At 36.3% G+C, this 22,151-nt stretch overlaps 1 protein-coding gene across 1 annotated transcript in view; it reads right to left on the reverse strand.

Moving 5' to 3' along the window:
- Positions 1-22,151, reverse strand: part of LOC137403024 (importin-13-like) — a 36,318-nt gene that overhangs the window by 13,320 nt on the left and 847 nt on the right. Inside the window, exons 2-17 of the mRNA XM_068089402.1 lie at positions 14,374-14,497; positions 14,029-14,148; positions 13,850-13,908; positions 12,844-13,051; positions 10,656-10,855; positions 8,659-8,808; positions 8,197-8,281; positions 7,882-8,010; positions 7,707-7,787; positions 6,810-6,998; positions 6,418-6,571; positions 6,167-6,313; positions 4,384-4,595; positions 3,027-3,257; positions 2,431-2,511; positions 1,961-2,098 (exon numbers count right to left, since the gene is read on the reverse strand). Coding sequence (XP_067945503.1) covers positions 1,961-2,098; positions 2,431-2,511; positions 3,027-3,257; positions 4,384-4,595; positions 6,167-6,313; positions 6,418-6,571; positions 6,810-6,998; positions 7,707-7,787; positions 7,882-8,010; positions 8,197-8,281; positions 8,659-8,808; positions 10,656-10,855; positions 12,844-13,051; positions 13,850-13,908; positions 14,029-14,148; positions 14,374-14,406 — 2,217 coding nt within the window. The 5' untranslated portion in view covers positions 14,407-14,497. The remainder of the gene's footprint in view (positions 1-1,960; positions 2,099-2,430; positions 2,512-3,026; positions 3,258-4,383; positions 4,596-6,166; positions 6,314-6,417; positions 6,572-6,809; positions 6,999-7,706; positions 7,788-7,881; positions 8,011-8,196; positions 8,282-8,658; positions 8,809-10,655; positions 10,856-12,843; positions 13,052-13,849; positions 13,909-14,028; positions 14,149-14,373; positions 14,498-22,151) is intronic.

The following is a 22,151-nucleotide window of genomic DNA, read 5'->3' on the forward strand; positions in this document are numbered from 1 at the left end:
CAGCTGAATAATACAAAATTATGACATGGGAAAATTACCATACCAACATTAAGTACAAAACTCGTATTCAGTAAAAATAAGGTCAGTCATGAGCTGCAAAGTCAACAACTAAACTAGTAGTTATGATGACTCAACTAGGCTACAATAGCGCACTAGAACATACTGGGTGGAGTGGGCAGGGATGAAAGTGCTATCTATATAGAGCATTGTTGTAACTGAAACATACTGGGTGGAATGGGCAGGGTTGGAAGTGCTATTTATATAGAGCATTGTTGTAACTGAGAACATACTGGGTGGAGTGGGCAGGGTTGGAAGTGCTATTTATATAGAGCATTGTTGTAACAACATACTGGGTGGAGTGGGCAGGGTTGGAAGTGCTATCTATATAGAGCATTGTTGTAACTGAAACATACTGGGTGGAATGGGCAGGGTTGGAAGTGCTATTTATATAGAGCATTGTTGTAACTGAGAACAAACTGGGTGGAGTGGGCAGGGTTGGAAGTGCTATTTATATAGAGCATTGTTGTAACTGAGAACAAACTGGGTGGAGTGGGCAGGGTTGGAAGTGCTATTTATATAGAACATTGTTGTAACTGAGAACAAACTGGGTGGAGTGGGCAGGGTTGGAAGTGCTATTTATATAGAGCATTGTTGTGAAATTAAATAACGAATGCAGGTTGCTTTTAGATTGTAATAAAAGTCTTGCTTTGTCAAAACAAGAACTTCTCCAATACAGTCAAATCTCACACATGATCACATGGACCTTGCAATTTTTTTCTGGATACAGAAAGTGATTTCTGACATTTGAAGGTTGTTGAAGCATTACTGTTTATTACTGTTTTGTCAAAAAAGTAAAAAAGCTAGAAACTATATGAAAATGTACAATTAAAAAATAAAGTTAATTTAAAGTACATCTAGTGGTAAAAGTGCGTCACGCATTTCTATCATTCACTCTACCCCTGGACCCTCTACCCCTGGACCCTCTACCCCTGGACCCTCTACCACTGGACCCTCTGCCACTGGACCCTCTACCACTAGACCCTCTACCACTGGAACCTCTACCACTGGAACCTCTACCACTGGACCCTCTACCATTGGACCCTCTACCATTGGACCCTCTACCACTGGACCCTTTACCACTAGACCCTCTACCATTGGACCCTCTACCATTGGACCCTCTACCATTGGACCCTCTACCATTGGACCCTCGACCATTGGACCCTCTACCACTGGACCCTCTACCACTAGACCCTCTACCATTGGACCCTCTACCATTGGACCCTCTACCATTGGACCTACACAACGCCGAACAGATATTTCAATTAGTGTGTATCTAAGCAAAAAAGTAACAAAAAATACCTCTTACTATTATAGACTTCTGTTTGATTAATTTAGTTTTTACATATAATTTAGGTTTTGATGTTTAATTGGTTACATAGTTTTATATATAACATCTGTTTTAATGCTATATGCAGCTACTAAAGTACTTATCAACGTATTATTGGCTCGAGAATGAATAAAACCAAATGTAATATCTTTTTGTAAGAATACTTGTTCCAATGTATGAAGGTTTCAACACGCAAAGAAAGCAACAGAAGGAATTATGTATGTCGGGGGTTTGACTGTATTACAGAAAGATAAATTTATTCCTAATATATGTTCCTAATACAGCATAAACTATTAGATCCAATAGAATTTTATGATTTCCTGTCACAAATAGCAGGGTAACTGCAGAGATACCCTGATCGAGTGATAGAGATCTCTGCAGTTACCCTGCTTTTAGTAAAAGCAGTGTAACTGCAGAAATGTTGCAGTACATCCCTAGAGCTTATTATCTTTTCTTTCACTTCATGAATGACACTGACTAAAGCAAAGATCGTATACTGCAGTATACGCGTAGTGTACATGTAGTATACGCGTAGTGTACATGTAGTATAGGTGTTTAGCATCTCAAGAGAACCTGTTTAATGATGTCTAGTATGACAGGGTGCTGAATGCATTCATATATCTTGATTAATAGATGGCAGACGTCTCTGATGATCTCCTTAAAATCGTCAAGAAGTGAGTTCAGTGATTTCTTAAGCAGCTCCACAATGCACTGAATAACAAACAAGTATTCTACCTATTAACAATATAGTGACAGCCTCGCACAAACCGCTCAGGTACATCCCATCAGTCTATTGGAAACCGTAAAAGAGCTGCTTAGTCAAGTTATAGTCAAAGCTGCTCAATTGCACTCACCTAACTGTAGGTAAATGATAAGTCTGTGAAAGATGAATCATGTGACAAATGTTTAGTCACATACATGTAGGTATTAAAGATAAACGTTAAGTATGATAATGTATAAAACATGTAGCATGTCAACTACAGTCACCTGCTCTAAGCATTCCTGAATATTGCCAGAAAACCTTTGATGTAAATTGCACCCACCTCGACAATGTTGGAGTCAGACACCCAATTGGATAGTATTGTATTTAGCAGGGGAAGCAAACTCTTAATTATAACCAGAACCTGAATAACAAATGTTCAGAGTTAGCGAGTTTTAGGATTTTTTATTCACTGAATTTTCGTAGCAGGTGTTTGCAAGTGTCATTATTATCATATAATATAAGTGGGTGTTGCTAGAGAGTGTGTGGTTATATTAGGTGTGTGTGATACCAGGCAGTAGCTATCTTTAGAACAGTGACATCGCTAAACAATACTTGTCAGTGTGTGGCTATATTAGGTGTGTGTGCTACCAGACAGTAGCCATCTTTAGAACAGTGACATCGCTAAACAATACTTGTCAGTGTGTGGTTATATTAGGTGTGTGTGATACCAGGCAGTAGCTATCTTTAGAACAGTGACATCGCTAAACAATACTTGTCAGTGTGTGGCTATATTAGGTGTGTGTGATACCAGACAGTAGCCATCTTTAGAACAGTGACATCGCTAAACAATACTTGTCAGTGTGTGGTTATATTAGGTGCGTGTGATACCAGACAGTAGCCATCTTTAGAACAGTGACATCGCTAAACAATACTTACCGGTTTACAGTCAGGTCTTTTGGGGTCTAGAGAGTCAAACAGCCAAGTAAGCATTTGCAGCTCATTCAGTATGTTTGACTTTACAGACGGAGTCGGGGCAGCGGCAGCAGCCACTTCCAATGACTGAGTAATTGGCGGAAGAAGTTTGTTAAGCCACTCCCCGATCTGATCGTTGCCGAGTCCAGAGAGAACATATCCTACACAGGAGATTAGCCGGGCAGCATTCCTCGGCTGGTCAAGAAATATATTTGAAGTTTAATAAATGGAGCATGTATTACCTAAGCAAATATTCATATAATGAGACCAGGTGACACGTGTCACTACTGAGCCATATGACTACTAACACGTGTTACTACTGAGTCATATGACTACTAACAGTGCTACTACTGAGTCATATGACTACTAACACGTGTCACTACTGAGTCATATGACTACTAACATATGGCACTACTGAGTCATATGACTACTAACATATGGCACTCCTGAGTCATATAACTACTAACATATGGCACTCCTGAGTCATATGACTACTAACACGTGTCACTACTGAGTCATATAACTACTAACATATGGCACTCCTGAATCATATGACTACTAACACGTGTTACTACTGAGTCATATAACTACTAACATGTGTCAATACTGAGTCATATGACTACTAACACGTGCCACTACTGAGTCATATGACTACTAACACGTGTCACTACTGAGTCATATGACTACTAACATGTGTTACTACTGAGTCATATGACTACTAACACGTGCCACTACTGAGTCATATGACTACTAACATATGGCACTACTGAGTCATATGACTACTAACATATGGCACTACTGAGTCATATGACTACTAACATATGGCACTACTGAGTCATATAACTACTAACATGTGTCACTACTGAGTCATATGACTACTAACACGTGTCACTACTGAGTCATATGACTACTAACATGTGTTACTACTGAGTCATATGACTACTAACACGTGCCACTACTGAGTCATATAACTACTAACACGTGTCACTACTGAGCCATATGACTACTAACACGTGTTACTACTGAGTCATATGACTACTAACATATGGCACTACTGAGTCATATGACTACTAACATATGGCACTACTGAGTCATATGACTACTAACACGTGTTACTACTGAGTCATATGACTACTAACACGTGTTACTACTGAGTCATATAACTACTAACACGTGCCACTCCTGAGTCATATAACTACTAACATGTGTTACTACTGAGTCATATGACTACTAACACGTGCCACTACTGAGTCATATGACTAATATGATCTAATCTGCATGTAAAACACAAGAAAAGCAATAGAGAGTACGTGTCACTCACCGTCATTTGGCCACTAGAGATTTTAGTCTGGCAGATACTAAGGATTCCATCCGAGTAACTTGACAGGACTGTCATGTTATCCTTACAGGTGTCCTTTAGTGCACGAGTGGCAAACAGAATTGTGTTTTCACTCTGTAGTCCGTGCAATAATATAACTGGGAAGACTACAGACAGCAGGTGAGGCTTTCCAACATAGTGCTCTGAAAAGGCACCTGTAAGATACATCCAATCAGAATAGTGTGAACCCTTAGTCAATAGTGCCATCTGCACAGTAAAACGTTCAACTTCTTCATTAGGTGAAATTGGATACCTGAACGACATACAGGTAAAATGTAACTGATAGAAAATGTCGTTGAACAACGTCAAATACTGATACAAATATCCATCATGTTGACTAAACCCAACATTTGTGTGAAGGACATTTTGGAAGTCACCAGAGCAATGCAAATTACAACACACCTCAAGCTATCGTGTGATGACGTGTCATACTACGTAGCTGATGTGTAATGATAAAGCACCTAAAGTGGTTTTGCTTTAATATAGGCCTACTGCAAGCCCTATATGGTGGAATTATGGAACTTGTATCTAGCCACTTAAATGATAGGAAATGCAGCAACACATCACAGTGAATATAAGATATTAATTAAGAATTAATTAAGAATTAAGATAATAATCAGAACGGTAAGAAAGCACCTGTGGTACAAAAGTCATTAATGGACGTTGAAATTTCTAATAATTTTATGGTATCTAATTTTTTATTTTGATTGCCACATTATGTCCTCAACATGTCCATAAGTTGTTAGATATTGTGGCTGAAAATATTAATTTCTGAGAATGTTGGACCGCAATTGGTCAATCACAACATCACTACTAAAACTTTCTACAGACTAAGTATATGTTATTTACTGTACTTAATTTACTGACTACAGTCTGTAAGTATAAGTTACTTACTGTACTTAATTCACTGACTACAGTCTGTAAGTATAAGTTACTTACTGTACTAAATTCACTGAATACAGTCTGTAAGTATAAATTACTTACTGTACTTAATTCACTGACTACAGTCTGTAAGTATAAGTTACTTACTGTACTAAATTCACTGACTACAATCTGTAAGGATAAGCTATTTACTGCACTAAATTCGAATTACTGTACTAAATACAAATTTTTGCAGCATAGACCTCGCTGTCTAGGAAAAAAGGTGAAACAAATAGACACAAATTAACGGTTTGCACTCTTCTTAATGTGAAATTACAGTAATCATGAACCCTAAACCAAAGTGATAATAAGAAAGAGAAAAGTACTCGATACAAACCAGTATAACACCACAGTTATTGTTATTGTACAGTTATTGTACAGCCATTAAATCAAAAATTTAAGTTTAGTTGTTTTTCTATTTGAAGCACCAATGGGGTGAGTTTGGAACAATCTTAGAATGCATTTGGCATTTGCATGTATTTTACTGTTCATATAACTTCAAATCCCTATAACGTAAACATTTTCGAAATGAATTATTTACATTGTAGGAGCATCTACTGTACCAAACTGATAACTCTGATCAATTGAAAAACAATAAACTAGCTTAAATTTTTAGTAAAATAAAATTTCAACACTACAATAGCATAAATTGAACTATTTGACCCTAGCATAGACATAGACATGACATGACAACAAGGAGTAAAGGTTAGTTCAGGAACATGTAGAAGAGCACAAATCACTTGTATCTGTGCAGTACCCAACTTGTAGAGAAACAGACAAACTAGGGTGAAAAAGCGGGTCGCACCAATAACTTGTAGGACTGTAGTGAGCAACATCTCATTGTTGAGCTGCAGCATAGATATGAGGTGCACTAGACGCTCGGTCATCTCCTCAAACATAGACTTGTCTCCCTTGGTAAAAGTGCCTTCACTCGCATCCCATTCATCCTCAGCTGTCACCAGAAGTCATCATATATGTACATACATATGAGTATTGAGATCTACATGTAGTAGCAATTATATTCTAGAAAAAATTTAATTTTTGAAAGTAGCTTACTGGCGGACATAGATTCTTCCGGAATGTTGCTTACTATGTATAGGACACATTCCACATCCTGCCACTTGACATTAGGGAGTGCCTGTGTTAGCTTGTCAATGTATGAATTGAGCAGTGTAAGCAGGTTCTCTTTGAGCAGGCAATTGGCATACATCTGCAAAGTTAACGATTCAAGAAATTAAAGATTTATTTTTTAAAGAAAGAATATATATATTTTAAAAACTAAAATCTCAAACATTGAAACGTGTAAGGGTACACACAAGTGTCTGTTGAGCTAACTGTACACTGTACCCATGTGTACCTCAAATTAGTATTTCTTATTTCCCCCATATTATACAAAAGTTCAACACTGGTCGGAAGAGTGCTGTGAGGAGAAGAGCTGTCACACATACCACAGTGTCGCTGATGTCTTGTCTGTAGCACCTAAACTGCTCCTTCTCCTCCCCACTCATGGCTCGGTAAACCACCTCATCAGGATACTGCACCTTTCTGATGAGTACATGCGCTAGGCTTATGTAGACAGGGGTAAAGACTGTCATATAGAAGTCAAAGAGATCTTCAGTGCTAGCCAAAATCACATCCTGGTGAAAGAGTAAAGCATGCCAGGTGTTTAAAGGAAGAGGCTGTTAGAGTACTGAAAGATGCTTGTTTATCCGTTTACTATGGTATGAGAGGACAAGTCCAAACTGGCATTGTAATTTCAAAACACTTTTGATTTCAATCATAAAAACAGTAGATAAAGCATTAGCTATACTCACTGCGCTTACTTTATCTTCAAGTGCTCGATTTTAAGTCAATAAATCATAGGAAAGCAAATACACATTTGGAGTTATTCCTCTTGATTAAAATGATTTTTCAAGCACAACTATTGATGTTGTTAGGAAACAAATAAGACAAGAAAATTACAAGTTCCGAGAAGATTATATCATCACTATCAGTTTTGCAAAATACTTCAACAGTTAATTGTATCTTTTTAAAATAAACAAAGATATAAGCAATGCACTTTGAATCTGGTCAGGTTTGCTGAGTAAGGGTTTCCAATAATTTACACTCATTTTACATAGGTAAAAAAGATGGAATTTGTTAAGATTTTTGATTTTTCACAATGCTAGCGGAATAAAAGCAATTGTAGCATGCTCAAGGAACCACACCAGTCTTGTTGGGGCACAACTTTTGTACTAGTGGCTGATGACTGGCCAGTGTTATCCAATAACTCCTGCAAAGAAAAGGGCTTCTCACACCATAACGATGCCAGTCACATTTGGAATAATTCCAAATATGTAACCTACCTGGAGAATGTACCAAAATCCAAAAGGAAGGTCACTCAAGGTCTCGTCCGTTGGAAAGTTTCCTTTGACATCAGTCAAAGCCTGTCAGATAATACAAATACATGTCTTAGACAAAGAACAAAGATAGCAGAGCATCTATAGTTGTTCATCAGCTTCGTGTGCCAAAAGAACTTACCAGTATCATCTGTATGACATCCATGCAAAGCTTTCGCTGTTGCTCATTGCCAGCGGCATATTGTATGAGGACATCGACATTCTCCTCGGCAAAGTTGACGACGAGACGAGATATATCTCTACACCAGTCCTGTTAACAAATGAAGTCACTAAAATACATCTCACAGTGTGGGAAAAGCAGTAAATTATTGTTAATTTTTATTACCAAACATGGAGTTGTATGAAAATGTTTCTTTACATTAAAATACTATAGTAAATAAACAGAACAAATGTCGCTCTCACAAATAAAGATACGAGGAAGCCTGCAAGTACCTACTAAGTTCTCCTCATGCAGAGCAGCAGTCCAGAGGGGCAACAAGTGCAGTATCTCACTAAAGTAGTTCTGGAGGGTATTAGAAAATCTACAAGAAAATGGAAAGAATAAAAAGGAAAAACAATGCATAGGCAATGTTTATTACTATAATGTGTGTGCGTGCGCAGGCGTGTGTGTTTATACGTAGGCGTGTGTGTGTACATGTCACAGAAAATTATTAAACATCGATAAAATATTACTACAACAGTGTATTATTATAATTCCACTATATCATTACGGCATAGTGGAATTAAATTGAAATAGAGAAAAAGGTAAAGAACATAATAAATATGAACACCAAAGGACACAAGAAATAGAGAAGAGAAGGTGAGAGAGGAAGAGCCAAGAAGTAAGAAAGGAGCAGCAAGACAAAGCATAAACAATTGATGAGGTGTGAACAGGAGGTTAAATAAGCTGTTGACCTACCTGCTGGGCTGATTTTTGGTGAGAGCAGCGATGAGTGTGTCAACCGCTGACTCAAAGAGATTCTCATTATGAAGGCATTTAAAGGCTTTGTTCACTAGCACACCCATCTTATCAATCCTCACTCCAAACTCTATCCAGCTCGACATACAACTAAATATTACATTAGTGCAAGACAGTATAAAATATTACATTAGTGCAAGACAGTATATAATATTACATTAGTGCAAGACAGTATATAATATTACATTAGTGACAGTATATAATATTACATTAGTGCAAGACAGTATATAATATTACATTAGTGACAGTATATAATATTACATTAGTGCAAGACAGTATATAATATTACATTAGTGCAAGACAGTATATAATATTACATTAGTGCAAGACAGTATATAATATTACATTAGTGCAAGACAGTATATAATATTACATTAGTGCAAGACAGTATATAATATTACATTAGTGCAAGACAGTATATAATATTACATTAGTGACAGTATATAATATTACATTAGTGACAGTATATAATATTACATTAGTGCAAGACAGTATATAATATTACATTAGTGCAAGACAGTATATAATATTACATTAGTGCAAGACAGTATATAATATTACATTAGTGCAAGACAGTATATAATATTACATTAGTGCAAGACAGTATATAATATTACATTAGTGCAAGACAGTATATAATATTACATTAGTGACAGTATATAATATTACATTAGTGCAAGACAGTATATAATATTACATTAGTGACAGTATATAATATTACATTAGTGCAAGACAGTATATAATATTACATTAGTGCAAGACAGTATATAATATTACATTAGTGCAAGACAGTATGTAATATTACATTAGTGCAAGACAGTATATAATATTACATTAGTGCAAGACAGTATATAATATTACATTAGTGCAAGACAGTATATAATATTACATTAGTGCAAGACAGTATATAATATTACATTAGTGCAAGACAGTATATAATATTACATTAGTGCAAGACAGTATATAATATAAGACAGTATATAATATAAGACAGTATATAATATAAGACAGTATATAATATAAGACAGTATATAATATAAGACAGTATATAATATAAGACAGTATATAATATACATAAGTTGTTGGATGCCATGTAATGAGCTTCACCTTAATAATGCCAACCTTACCGATGGTTTTCCTTGACAAACCTTAACAATGCATTTTATGAGAATATACAGACTATGGTGATCATATAACTAACATAAAATCGCAGCGACTGTAGAACAGAGCACATCTGGAGACTCTTCACCAGATATTATAACTTACCTCATTATCACTAGTTACGAGTCCCTATCATAACAAACGAATCATTCCGATCAAGTTGATCGAAAGTAACAATGCAGTACATTTATGTGTTGAAAGAAATTCGCTATAAACAAATGTGTAGCGATGTCAACTTTGCTACTCAGAATTCCAAAAGGACGCAAGAGAATTTCTACGATAAAATTACGTTTCATTAAATATCGTTATTCAGATAATAGCCATATCTAAAAAAGTGATAACGTAATTTGCTATCTGAGAAGTGGTACAACCTAGTCTCGCAAAAACAAACCTATTATAAAGAATGTGTGAAGAGATATGCAAGACACAACCTAGTAAAAATATTAGGTAGAACTGCGCAGTATAACATGTATGTATAACTGTAACATGCGCACTGCTAATCTACAATGAGAATAAAAGCTTATTTTTATACAAGAAACTGTTAAAATTTATGGGTGAGAACATGCTTGTGGAGTTTTAGCGGTCATTCAAGAACCTCATCTTGCCTCTCATGTCCAAGAGTCGTACACAGTCAAGCAGAAATCGGCCACAACACACTTCTCATGTTTTTTAATCATGCACTTACAGCCGATATTAATCGATCTCAATATAGACATGCCATATCAGTGCTACACCACCATATGAACAGGTAGTAATGAATATTTGGAGTGAATTACCGTAGGGCGCTGTCTTGAACAGCATGCGGTACAGCTTCCTCAAGGAGAGCGGATAATACAGTGTGTATCTCATCAAAGCCTTCCATTAGCTTGTGATGAACATCAGCAGTGCGAGCGGAGTTGACGCCGAAGTTAGCAGCCTTATACTGATCAGCAAGACCCGTAAATATATCTAGCAAGAGTCGACATCTAACCTCTTGCTGCCGTGAAATAATACAAGTGGGCTATTACTGCTGCTCAGTGGTAGTGACTAACACAATTATCCTATTGTATATCACCTAGTTATCATATAGTCATCACTAATATATGATAACAAGGTGAGTCATCACTATTATATGATAACAAGGTGAGTCATCACTATTATATGATAACTAGGGGAGCCATCACTACTATATGATAACAAGGTGAGTCATCACTACTGTATGATAACAAGGTGAGTCATCACTACTGTATGATAACAAGGTGAGTCATCACTACTATATGATAACAAGGTGAGTCATCACTATTATATGATAACTAGGGGAGCCATCACTACTGTATGATAACAAGGTGAGTCATCACTACTATATGATAACTAGGTGAGTCATAACTACTATATGATAACTAGGTGAGTCATCACTATTATATGACAACTAGGTGAGTCATCACTACTATATGACAACTAGGTGAGTCATCACTATTATATGATAACAAGGTGAGTCATCACTACTATATGATAACTAGGTGAGTCATCACTATTATATGATAACAAGGTGAGTCATCACTACTATATGATAACTAGGTGAGTCATCACTGCTATATGATAACAAGGTGAGTCATCACTATTATATGATAACTAGGTGAGTCATCACTACTATATGATAACTAGGTGAGTCATCACTACTGTATGATAACAAGGTGAGTCATCACTACTGTATGATAACAAGGTGAGTCATCACTACTATATGATAACTAGGTGAGTCATCACTACTGTATGATAACAAGGTGAGTCATCACTACTATATGATAACTAGGTGAGTCATAACTACTATATGATAACTAGGTGAGTCATCACTATTATATGACAACTAGGTGAGTCATCACTACTATATGATAACTAGGTGAGTCATCACTACTATATGATAACTAGGTGAGTCATCACTACTGTATGATAACAAGGTGAGTCATCACTACCGTATGATAACAAGGTGAGTCATCACTACTATATGATAACTAGGTGAGTCATCACTACTGTATGATAACAAGGTGAGTCATCACTACTATATGATAACTAGGTGAGTCATAACTACTATATGATAACTAGGTGAGTCATCACTATTATATGACAACTAGGTGAGTCATCACTACTATATGATAACTAGGTGAGTCATCACTACTATATGATAACTAGGTGAGTCATAACTACTATATGATAACTAGGTGAGTCATCACTATTATATGATAACAAGGTGAGTCATCACTACTATATGATAACTAGGTGAGTCATCACTATTATATGATAACAAGGTGAGTCATCACTACTATATGATAACTAGGTGAGTCATCACTGCTATATGATAACTAGGTGAGTCATAACTAATATATGATAACAAGGTGAGTCATCACTAATATATGATAACTAGGTGAGTCATCACTAATATATGATAACTAGGTGAGTCATCACTATTATATGATAACAAGGTGAGTCATCACTACTATATGATAACTAGGTGAGTCATCACTGCTATATGATAACTAGGTGAGTCATAACTAATATATGATAACAAGGTGAGTCATCACTAATATATGATAACTAGGTGAGTCATCACTAATATATGATAACTAGGTGAGTCATCACTATTATATGATAACAAGGTGAGTCATCACTACTATATGATAACTAGGTGAGTCATCACTGCTATATGATAACTAGGTGAGTCATAACTAATATATGATAACAAGGTGAGTCATCACTAATATATGATAACTAGGTGAGTCATAACTAATATATGATAACAAGGTGAGTCATCACTATTATATGATAACTAGGTGAGTCATCATTAACATACCTCTGTGTATCTAAAAACTGTATCAACTAAAATGATGCAAAATTGCATGCCTTATTCGCTGTTAAACACTCATTTAAATATTAAGTATTGTATGCAAGAGATCAGCCGAAAGAACATGATTTAATAAGCGTGCCACATACAGGAATGTCAGTAAAGTTTTGAAAAGTTGCTGTAACTTCAGAAATGGCAGTGGGCCATTCCTCTACTAGCATATGCATCATGAGACCAGCCATGGCAAGACATAGCTTGTTGGCAATCAGCCTGTCTTGAGGGGATACTCCGAAAAGCAAGACTTTTTCCATAACTTTTGTTCGAAGCTCATCCGCTTTGCCATTTGGCACTTCAAACCTTAAAAACACAATGGCATACTAATGGCAGCACTTTGGTACATTGGCACTTTTATCGCTACTATTTGAAAATGAAGGTTTTCAGTCTCAGTCTATATTTTACAAAGCCTAATGAAGATTTCAAGCGTAGCAGATATACCCTGGGTATAATGTGAAAAACAAGAGGTGCATGAGATAGCCGTAGAAGCAATGAATTATGAAGTATGACTCATAACATATCATACATGTGCTGTGATAATACTTAGCGAGTATTTTATGCATCCCATCAATACTCCGCTTACCATCACATCTACATAAAATTTTTTAGACAAATGCTGTAAAATTTGAGTTGACAATTGTCTCATGATACAAAGATTACAGTTTTCTAAACAAGAAAAAAGTTGGCAAAAATGAAAAATGAAACATAAAATATAAATTAAGTTGATATAACAATATCTAGACTAATTTGAGTAGACCACAGCGTGCTTTTTCAGCGCTCACTCATTTCAGAGCACTTCTTCCATGTCAATGGCTCCAAGATAAAGTAAAATTAAAACACCCCTTTTAATGAATTCTACATGATTTTATTTTTACCTATAATTGTTTTGTAATTAGTCTGGTATAATGCATCTATTTTAATGCTACACGCGATTACTTGAAGTATGTACCATTCAACATATGACAGTGTCAAAATGCTAAGAAATTATCTCTTGGAAATAACTTTGCATGTCAAAACTCGACAGCAGTTCACTAAGAGCTGTTGAAAGGACTGTGTATTGACCTCGCACCTACCACAACACTAATGGTTTTAAATGCTTACCAATGTTTTAACACTTTAAGTTGAAGTGTGGTCGCGCCAAAGAACTGCACCTCCTGACTCTAAAAAGACAGACGACAGTACCACTCAAAATGAACCATTAAACATGTTCATATTGTTTAAGAAAATTGCTGTAAAACTTTAAAACTGTACATAATAATAATCTTATGTGATTTCCCCACCTTATCCTTGGAAATAAGCTGCCAACAAAACTCCCATGCGGACGGAGAATTTTGGATACTTGACAGCCATTTATGAGCCCTTTCCCTACCATCATTGGTATGGTAGAACTCCCGAATTGCCTACAGTTTTGTATTACAAATATTTTTTATTGCAAAGTGTAGGAGAAACCAAAAATATCACAATACGCATATAACGCTACGATGTCTACAGAATCATAAGGGTTTAAAATTCAATCAATGTTCCTAAACTTTGTCTATTTGTTCCACAGCACAGCCAGATCCAAATGTCATGTCCTTAAACACTTTTGCAAAGCAGATTTAGTAAGCAATCATCTGAAAACCAACCTCTTCAATTCTATCTACACTGATGCTTTCCATGGCTGGCGTAAATTGAAATCTGCTGATGAAATTAGCTCCAGCTAACCATTATCTTCTTGGATAAAACTTCCAGACTGTACTCAAATTCAACCTAGAACCAAATAAAGGTTTTTATGTTCTTTGCCCTTTCAGGTAATTAACCAAAAACGCATTACACAATGACTCAATTATTGACAATCTAGAAATCTGTCACTTGATGCTGAATAGTCGGAATTATATTGAGTTATTAATAGTAAATTATTCGAAATGATTACCCGAAGAACTTTTATTCTATACATACTACATGGCTGGTATTCTTATTTACATAGTTAAACAGGACTACATCACTGTTTGTGATACGAGTAATATTGCTTTTTTTATTGCTTTTTGTTATTAGGTTATTTCAAACTCCAATTAGAGACTTTAATATCCCAGCTGTCGCATGCTTAATTGGCTCATCTGCCTGTTGGTTAACTAGGTAGACTTAATTACTTTTGTCACAATTAATAAATTTGCCATGGCACATAAAGCTGAGATATCGTTTTTGCAGCAGTACCATAATGCTCACTGACCTATCATAGCTACTTAAATGAATTCTAAAGCCTTCAAAAATTTTACCAAGTTTGACCAAGTACTCTTTGCGTGTAATAATGTTTCGTCACTCAAAGTGAATTACATACACTTTGATATGTAAAATTGATGACGTGTACAATATGCAACATTTCTTATCTGCTGTATAAAGTTTTTTACTTCAGTTTTGATTCGTTACGCATTCTTAGACACCCAGGACTTTAGTGGAACAATTTAGCAGTATTCTACACTACCGATATGTGGCCACAACAGCATTTTTACAGAAACCCTCTTGTCTATGTTTCTGTCTTGTCTCCCACCACACTTTTATTATAAAATCGCAATATTAACTAGTGTTCTTCGACATTGTGTTTATATCGATGAAAATGGCATATGTGTACATTCTGAAAAGGCAAGCACACGTTTAGATTTCCTAACACCTGTAAACAAACGGGAGCTCAGGCGGTTCTTTGGTATCGTAAATTATTTGCACAAGTTCTTACAGTTATTTGCTGAGTTAACAAACCAGTGTCGCCAGTCACTGGTTAATGACAGTACACGGATTTGGAACTCGAAAAAGCCAAGCAATTTCAGCTTTCAAAAGAAATTTTACCATGATGCCTACACTCAGCCCTTTTGCAGCTCGAAAAACCATGATCAGTATAGGTGCTTCTTCTTATGGTCTTGGAGTAGCTTTACTGCAATGTATTGATTGGCGACCTATCACACATGCCTCTTGAGTCATGTCCCGGACAGAAAAGAGACGCGTAAATTGAGAAAGCACTGGCAATCTGTTGGGCTTGTGATAAATTTTTTTACTATATATCAGGCATGAAAATTCTCATCAAAATGGACCACAAACCCTTGTTGGTGCTGATAGAGACTAAGGAGCTATCAAATCTTCGAATCAGAGTTCAGCAATTCCATCTGAAGATAATAGTCTGCACATACCAAATAGTATACACTCCAAGAAGCAAGTTGGTTCTAGCTGATGCACTGTCACATTCTCTTGTTGTCAATTGCAAAGATGAGAATATGACGTGTCAGTCGCTTATACCCTTGGAATTGATTGACTTGCAACAAATATCACATTACAGTTATTTGGTATCAAAAGATTCGCCATGTCTTACTCTGTTGTGTAGTAGGTGCCAAATATGTGGGAATGTGATTAAAAGCTCTTAAAAGCTCAAAAACGAACAGAAAATCGCAGCGACACGAGACTGCCCTAGTTTGGATTCGTTTTCCAAAACGGCTAAAATGTGACGTATGTGTGGGAGATGGTTTATGTTTACACTTTCATGCATCCTTATTCGTCGAACTATTTTCACAAATATACTTCACGCTTGCGATAAAGACCATGTCTATTGTTCTTACGCGTCTATTTTATCGGCATCGTAATGCTGCAACTTTGAGCACTGATATCTCAAAACATAGCATAAAAATATGTTTAATTTTTTAAACTTAGCTTGAACGATTGCATATCATCCTCTGATAAAAATGATGAGCCTTTTGGTCTGCTATGATGGTCGAAAAATGCTGTAGAAGTTGTTCGCGCCATATGGCGGGAACTGTAAGTCACATGATCAGATAATGTTAGTTTCAGTTCAAGTTTGATCTATCGCAAATAACAGATACGCTTTCTCGTATTAAACTTGTTAATTTCAATTCGTCAAAATCTCTAACGCGCCACATCGTGTTTGTGCAGCTGGCAAGCTGAGAAGCACCTTTTTTCTTGGCCAAGAGCAGAGAAAAGACCAGACCTTCACCGGGCGTGGAGCAACTGGGTGAAGCTGGATGTGATAAACTTTATTTATTCGCCTGCTTACTCTTACCTTTGTTTTCGCCATTTCAAAGACGACATGTTTTCTAACCTGTTTGCATACTCCACATGCCACCAAAGCACGTGAGTAATTTATTTTATGAACCACTTATATTAGTTGTAGTAACTCGGGTTATTTTCTAGTATTCTCCTAATACTACTGTATTAATCTATATTTAATATTACAATATTAATGTCATTTAATTGTAATATGATATTATTAGTATTTTATCTTTTTAATTACATGTATTATTCTTATTATAATAACAAAACTAATTCATACTGCATATCTATCTGTAAAACGTAATATATTAATCTATAATCGATAAAATAATGTTATAAGTTTCATGATTAATTTCGCCAAATTTCTTAACCCCACTCACTTATAGATATGTTATATAAAACAGTTATTGTCATTTTCTGGTATCATCGTTAATAGCATATTAGTATTATTAGATGATTATTAATAGTATTAGATGATGAAGAGTTTGTGCCAACCACTGAAGACTGGGAAGAGTTTGAGCGCTATGTTGGCCAGCGTCAAACACTCTCCAATTACATGTAAGATAGAGCTGAACTTAACCAAACTTGACAAAATATAAAGAATATCCATAGAGTTATTACTCACATTTTTATGTTTACAATATCATGGATTCTGATAAGGTTTTGTAAAATCTGTGTCATGATTGCATGGCTATATATTTCTTCTTTTTCTGATCAAGCAACTATGATATAATAACAGGAAATGATGTTGTACAAATCTTATTGCAAGTCAACTATTGTGTTGTGATTTCAGACCCGAATCCTCCTTCAAAAAGGAGAAAATAATAGTAAGTGTGACAGCACTCCAGCGACTATTTCACTGTCACGCCTGCACTCTCCCCTGCTCATTCACGATGGTGCAAGAAGGCGGATGGATAGAGTTCAAGGTTACATGTGCCTCCTGTCACCAATCGTACACTTGGGAAACAACTGCCAGGGTGAACAGAGCTCACGTCATCAACCCCCTGCTGGCAGCTGTATCACTCTTTTCTGGTGGATGTCTTATGCAGAACCTCCGTTTTCTGTCGCTCCTGAACATCGCGATACCAAGCCACAGCATTTGCCTCTACCAATAAAGCGAATACTTACATGGTGTGAGTGTTAATATTTACCCATAAACTTGGAAAATGTGAGTAAAAGCTAGGCACACTAATTGAATAACGACATTTAGAAACAATTTTTTTCTTGAAATGAAAATATGTCATTCTTTAAGCGAAATATATTATAATTTGAAATTCTGATTCTTCATCATAATATAACACAAAAAGGGGAAGAGGATTCTACATTCTTAGACTAATGATAATGATACAAATTAATCTTGTATAATGAAGTTTTACAATATTTTACAGTGTATTGCTGAGCAGTACACCCTGCATAACGAGGGATTGATGGCAGCAATCAATTGGGAGCTTGATTTGGCAGGTGACGGTAGATGTGATAGTCTGGGGCATTGCGCACTATACGGGGCCTACACTATGATGGATCACAACTGCGGTTTAATAGTCAGCAGCCATCTTGTCAAGGTAAAACTTGGACAGTTTTTACTTCACAGCCTGACAAAAACCCAAATTTTTTAGTAGTTATTAATACATAAACATGAAGTTGCTGATCTAGCTAAATAATTCATTCAAATAATGTGAAAGTGATTGTTGGTCGTAACTTCTTTACTTTGCAGTCAACGGAGACCACCAGCTCTAACGCCATGGAGCTGGAAGGCTTCAAGCGATGCCAGTCCGATCTAATTTCCCACGGCCTGAGAGTGAGGTCCATTACAACGGATGTTGTTACAAAGGTTGTGTGCATACCGCAAGCTTGTGTTTTGGCTTATGCCGTAAATTCGTCGCGGTGAGCTACGGCCTCTACCTGCCTGCTTGGTGTCTAAGATTCGGGCTTTTTTCCCACCAACGGATGATGAAGAAGAGTTGGCAGACTTGCAAACAAGATTTGCGGCATAAACCAAAACACAAGATTGCAGTATGCACACAACCTTTTCCGAGCATTTGGCGATGGCTTTCCAAATGGGAATAGATTATCTACCAAAACAATTATTGAAAAACAATAATTGCTGATCATCAAAATAATCTCGATCTTTATATAATAAAATCATAAAACTAATACACTCTCTACTGTAGTAAGTGTACAAGCCAAATATAACAATTCTCCTTGTGTTCCACGAGTTCAGAATATGTGTGTTCAACCGATGCATTAAATGTGTAACACAAGAATTGTAGATAATGCATGACACATTAGCATAGCTTTGGTGTTATTGGCATTAAATGAAAATCCAACTCACTATGATATCGCAGGTAATTATTCCACCCCAACTCAAGGGGTGCAGGCGCCACAAGTTCGTCCACACCAGGATGCATACACAGGCATTCATGCTCCCCGCGGTCATGGAGACGATGCGCAAACTCAGCATCATGGCAGCACAAACATTCAGGAAGAGATGGCATGTCTTGACAGCGCTTGCAGACACACCACTCTGTAGCCGGTGGTATTAGCTCCTAAAGAAATGAACAGATATGTCTATGCAACCATAGCTAATACATCAGGTCGATGTTATCCAACAGTATATCAGCGCAGCACTAGATTTAAATATTAAAATTGTTAATGTTGTCATTCGAGAAAAATCTGTAACTATTTTTTCGCAATATGAAGCAATAATTATCATCATTAAAATCATATACATGTATATAATAATAATATTCGTTCTATCACTCTCAAGCTAAAACTATTACTACTAGCTAGCTTGGCACATAAGAGCTGGCTAGTGGCGGTGCTTACTTGCTGGGAGGTTTGATTCTGTTGAGGATCTTCTTCAGATAAAGCGTCAGGCTCGAAACGCCAGGGTCTTAACTCTTCAGAATTTGACATTTTTTATGATCGCAACTCGGACCTGTGCACGTATGTTGAATAGTCGGACGGAATGGCCAAGCTGAAACTGTAAAGTAGCGAGCATCTATATTTGATACGGGGTCTTAGGTAAAACCCGAAGTGTTTGTCATAAACTAGTGCTACGATAAGTTTGATATTGAGCTTTGATTGGCCTTTTAACTCACGTGAGAACATCATGTGACAAGACAATAACCAAACTATCATGACTACGTCAGAGAAATAAAGAGATTCCAATCTACGGCGGCTTTTCGTTTTTGAGCTTTTAAAAGCTTGTAATCACATTTCCACATATTTGGCACTTACAACACAACAGAGTAAGACATAGCGAATCCTTTGATACCAAATAACTGTAATATGAATTTTGTTGCAAGTCAACCTTTAAGGAGTTTCCCTTTGCTGCTAGTGGATTAGAGAGAAGACTGCACTGCTTGAGGATGAAGGATGAAGCTGATTACTTAGTAAATTTAAATCTGAAGGCTGGCCTAATTCTGAACATGTTCTTGAGATTGTGAAACCTTTCTACTCATTTAAGAGTACCTGACTTAATGAACTTAATGGGTAAACTCACTGAACACAATATCAACTCGAAATGTCTTGAATATTATGAAGCAAATGAAAGGGCCAAGCAAGAAGACTGGTACAACAAAATAACTGTTACAAAAGAGCAAAACCTTTTATACATCAACTAGTCGATAATCGTTAAAGACCCAGAAAAACTAAGTCTGTGGTGGAGTTTGGAAATCGAGGAAGGAAAGTGGTAGCTGTGAGTCAAACAGGTAATGTTTTACGCAAAAATAGAGAGCAAGTTTCAAGGTATGACGCTGGTAGTCAAGAACAAATTGATGAAAGACAAGACAAACCAAAAAATGAACTACCAGTAAATGAACCCCTCAAAATTTTCCTATGGGTCCACCCAGTGACATTAGTAATAGGATAATACCTGAAGCCACTACAATTCGGGTCTCAAAAACAGAACTAGCTCAAAGGTCACCAAAGACACTCCCAACTATCACAAAGTTGAGATAAATATCCAGAAAACCCATCAAATTAAACTTGTAAAAACAGCTACAAGTCATTTTACAGAGTATTTTATGGAAGCATTTTTATGTATAGAGTCAACATATTTACTCAATACTTTGTTTAGTCACTTTCAGTATGCACTAACTTTCCGTTCAATTTATCCACCAATACTTTATGAACTTGTCAAGCATACATGTATAGAAAAAAGGATTGAAGGCAGTTTTGCGTGCAGTAAGAATGGTTCTAGAGAGATAGAGTAAATCGAAACTCAGGTGAAACATCTGTTGAACACATATTGCTGCTGTGTTCGGTTGCCAACATTGTGAGGAGAGTGTGTTGGCATCTAACGACAATCATGATGATAAACGTGGAGCGAAGGTGTTATATATAGCGGAGTAATCTGCAGAAGACTAACATCAAGTTGTGATGCGAGCAGCATTCGAGTCTTGCTTAGACCAGTAGGGGTTGTAAACCCCAACAAGATACACAATTGAAAGGTAATACAGTAGATGCTCCTATAACATAAACCCCTTATAACCTAAATTACACTTAATGTAAAGAATTAATGTAAAGTTTGTGCTATGTACTACATAAGAATTCTATATAACGTAAAGTTGTTGCAAGTTCTCAAATTTGATTTGAATAATGAGAGTACCATAGATAGCCTTATCGTTTACTCTCTTGCTGCACTAGAGAGAGAAAATGATGTGTATATGTATCCTTATTATATATACATGTACTAGTCCCCTTGCAGTCTAGCATGCCGTGAGAGATCATTCGGTGTGCCGATAAATCAAAGAGAACTAGTAGCTGCTCAATCATTCATAAATGCTTATTCATAAGTATTATTGTAATTATTCCTAGTTATAAGTAGTATTATTGGTGTAGGCGTTAGAGTGCCGATCTGCCAAGCTGAATGTTATGAATTGGAGTCTCGATGCAATAAATCTTTTATCCTAGTAACCTTTTAACCTGTAACTCTGATTTCAGAAACAGAGACGGACAGACTCTGCTCTTACAACAGCAAATATATATTTCTGTTTTACTCGTTTTTGACATATATATTTTTTTGCAGTATAGACCTTGCTGTTTCGAAAAAAAGGGGAAAAAGATTTAAATTGACATTGAAGGTGTACACTCATCTTCACTTTTAAAAAAATACGGTAATCATGAACTTTAAACCAAGTGAAAGTAATAAGAAAAAAAAGAAAAGTTGTTGACACAAACTAATAATACCACAGTTACGGCATAGTCATATAAATAAACAAAGTTCATATTAGTTTCTTCCCATTTGAAAGGCCAAAAGGGGTGAGTTTATGGTGATTTTAGAACAGATTAGGCAATTCACATGTATTCTAATGTTCGTATAACGTAAAATCGCAATAACGTAAATGCTCTTGGAACGGATTATTTACAC

This window comes from Watersipora subatra, chromosome 1 (genome assembly GCF_963576615.1).
Source record: "Watersipora subatra chromosome 1, tzWatSuba1.1, whole genome shotgun sequence".
NCBI lineage: Eukaryota > Metazoa > Bryozoa > Gymnolaemata > Cheilostomatida > Watersiporidae > Watersipora > Watersipora subatra.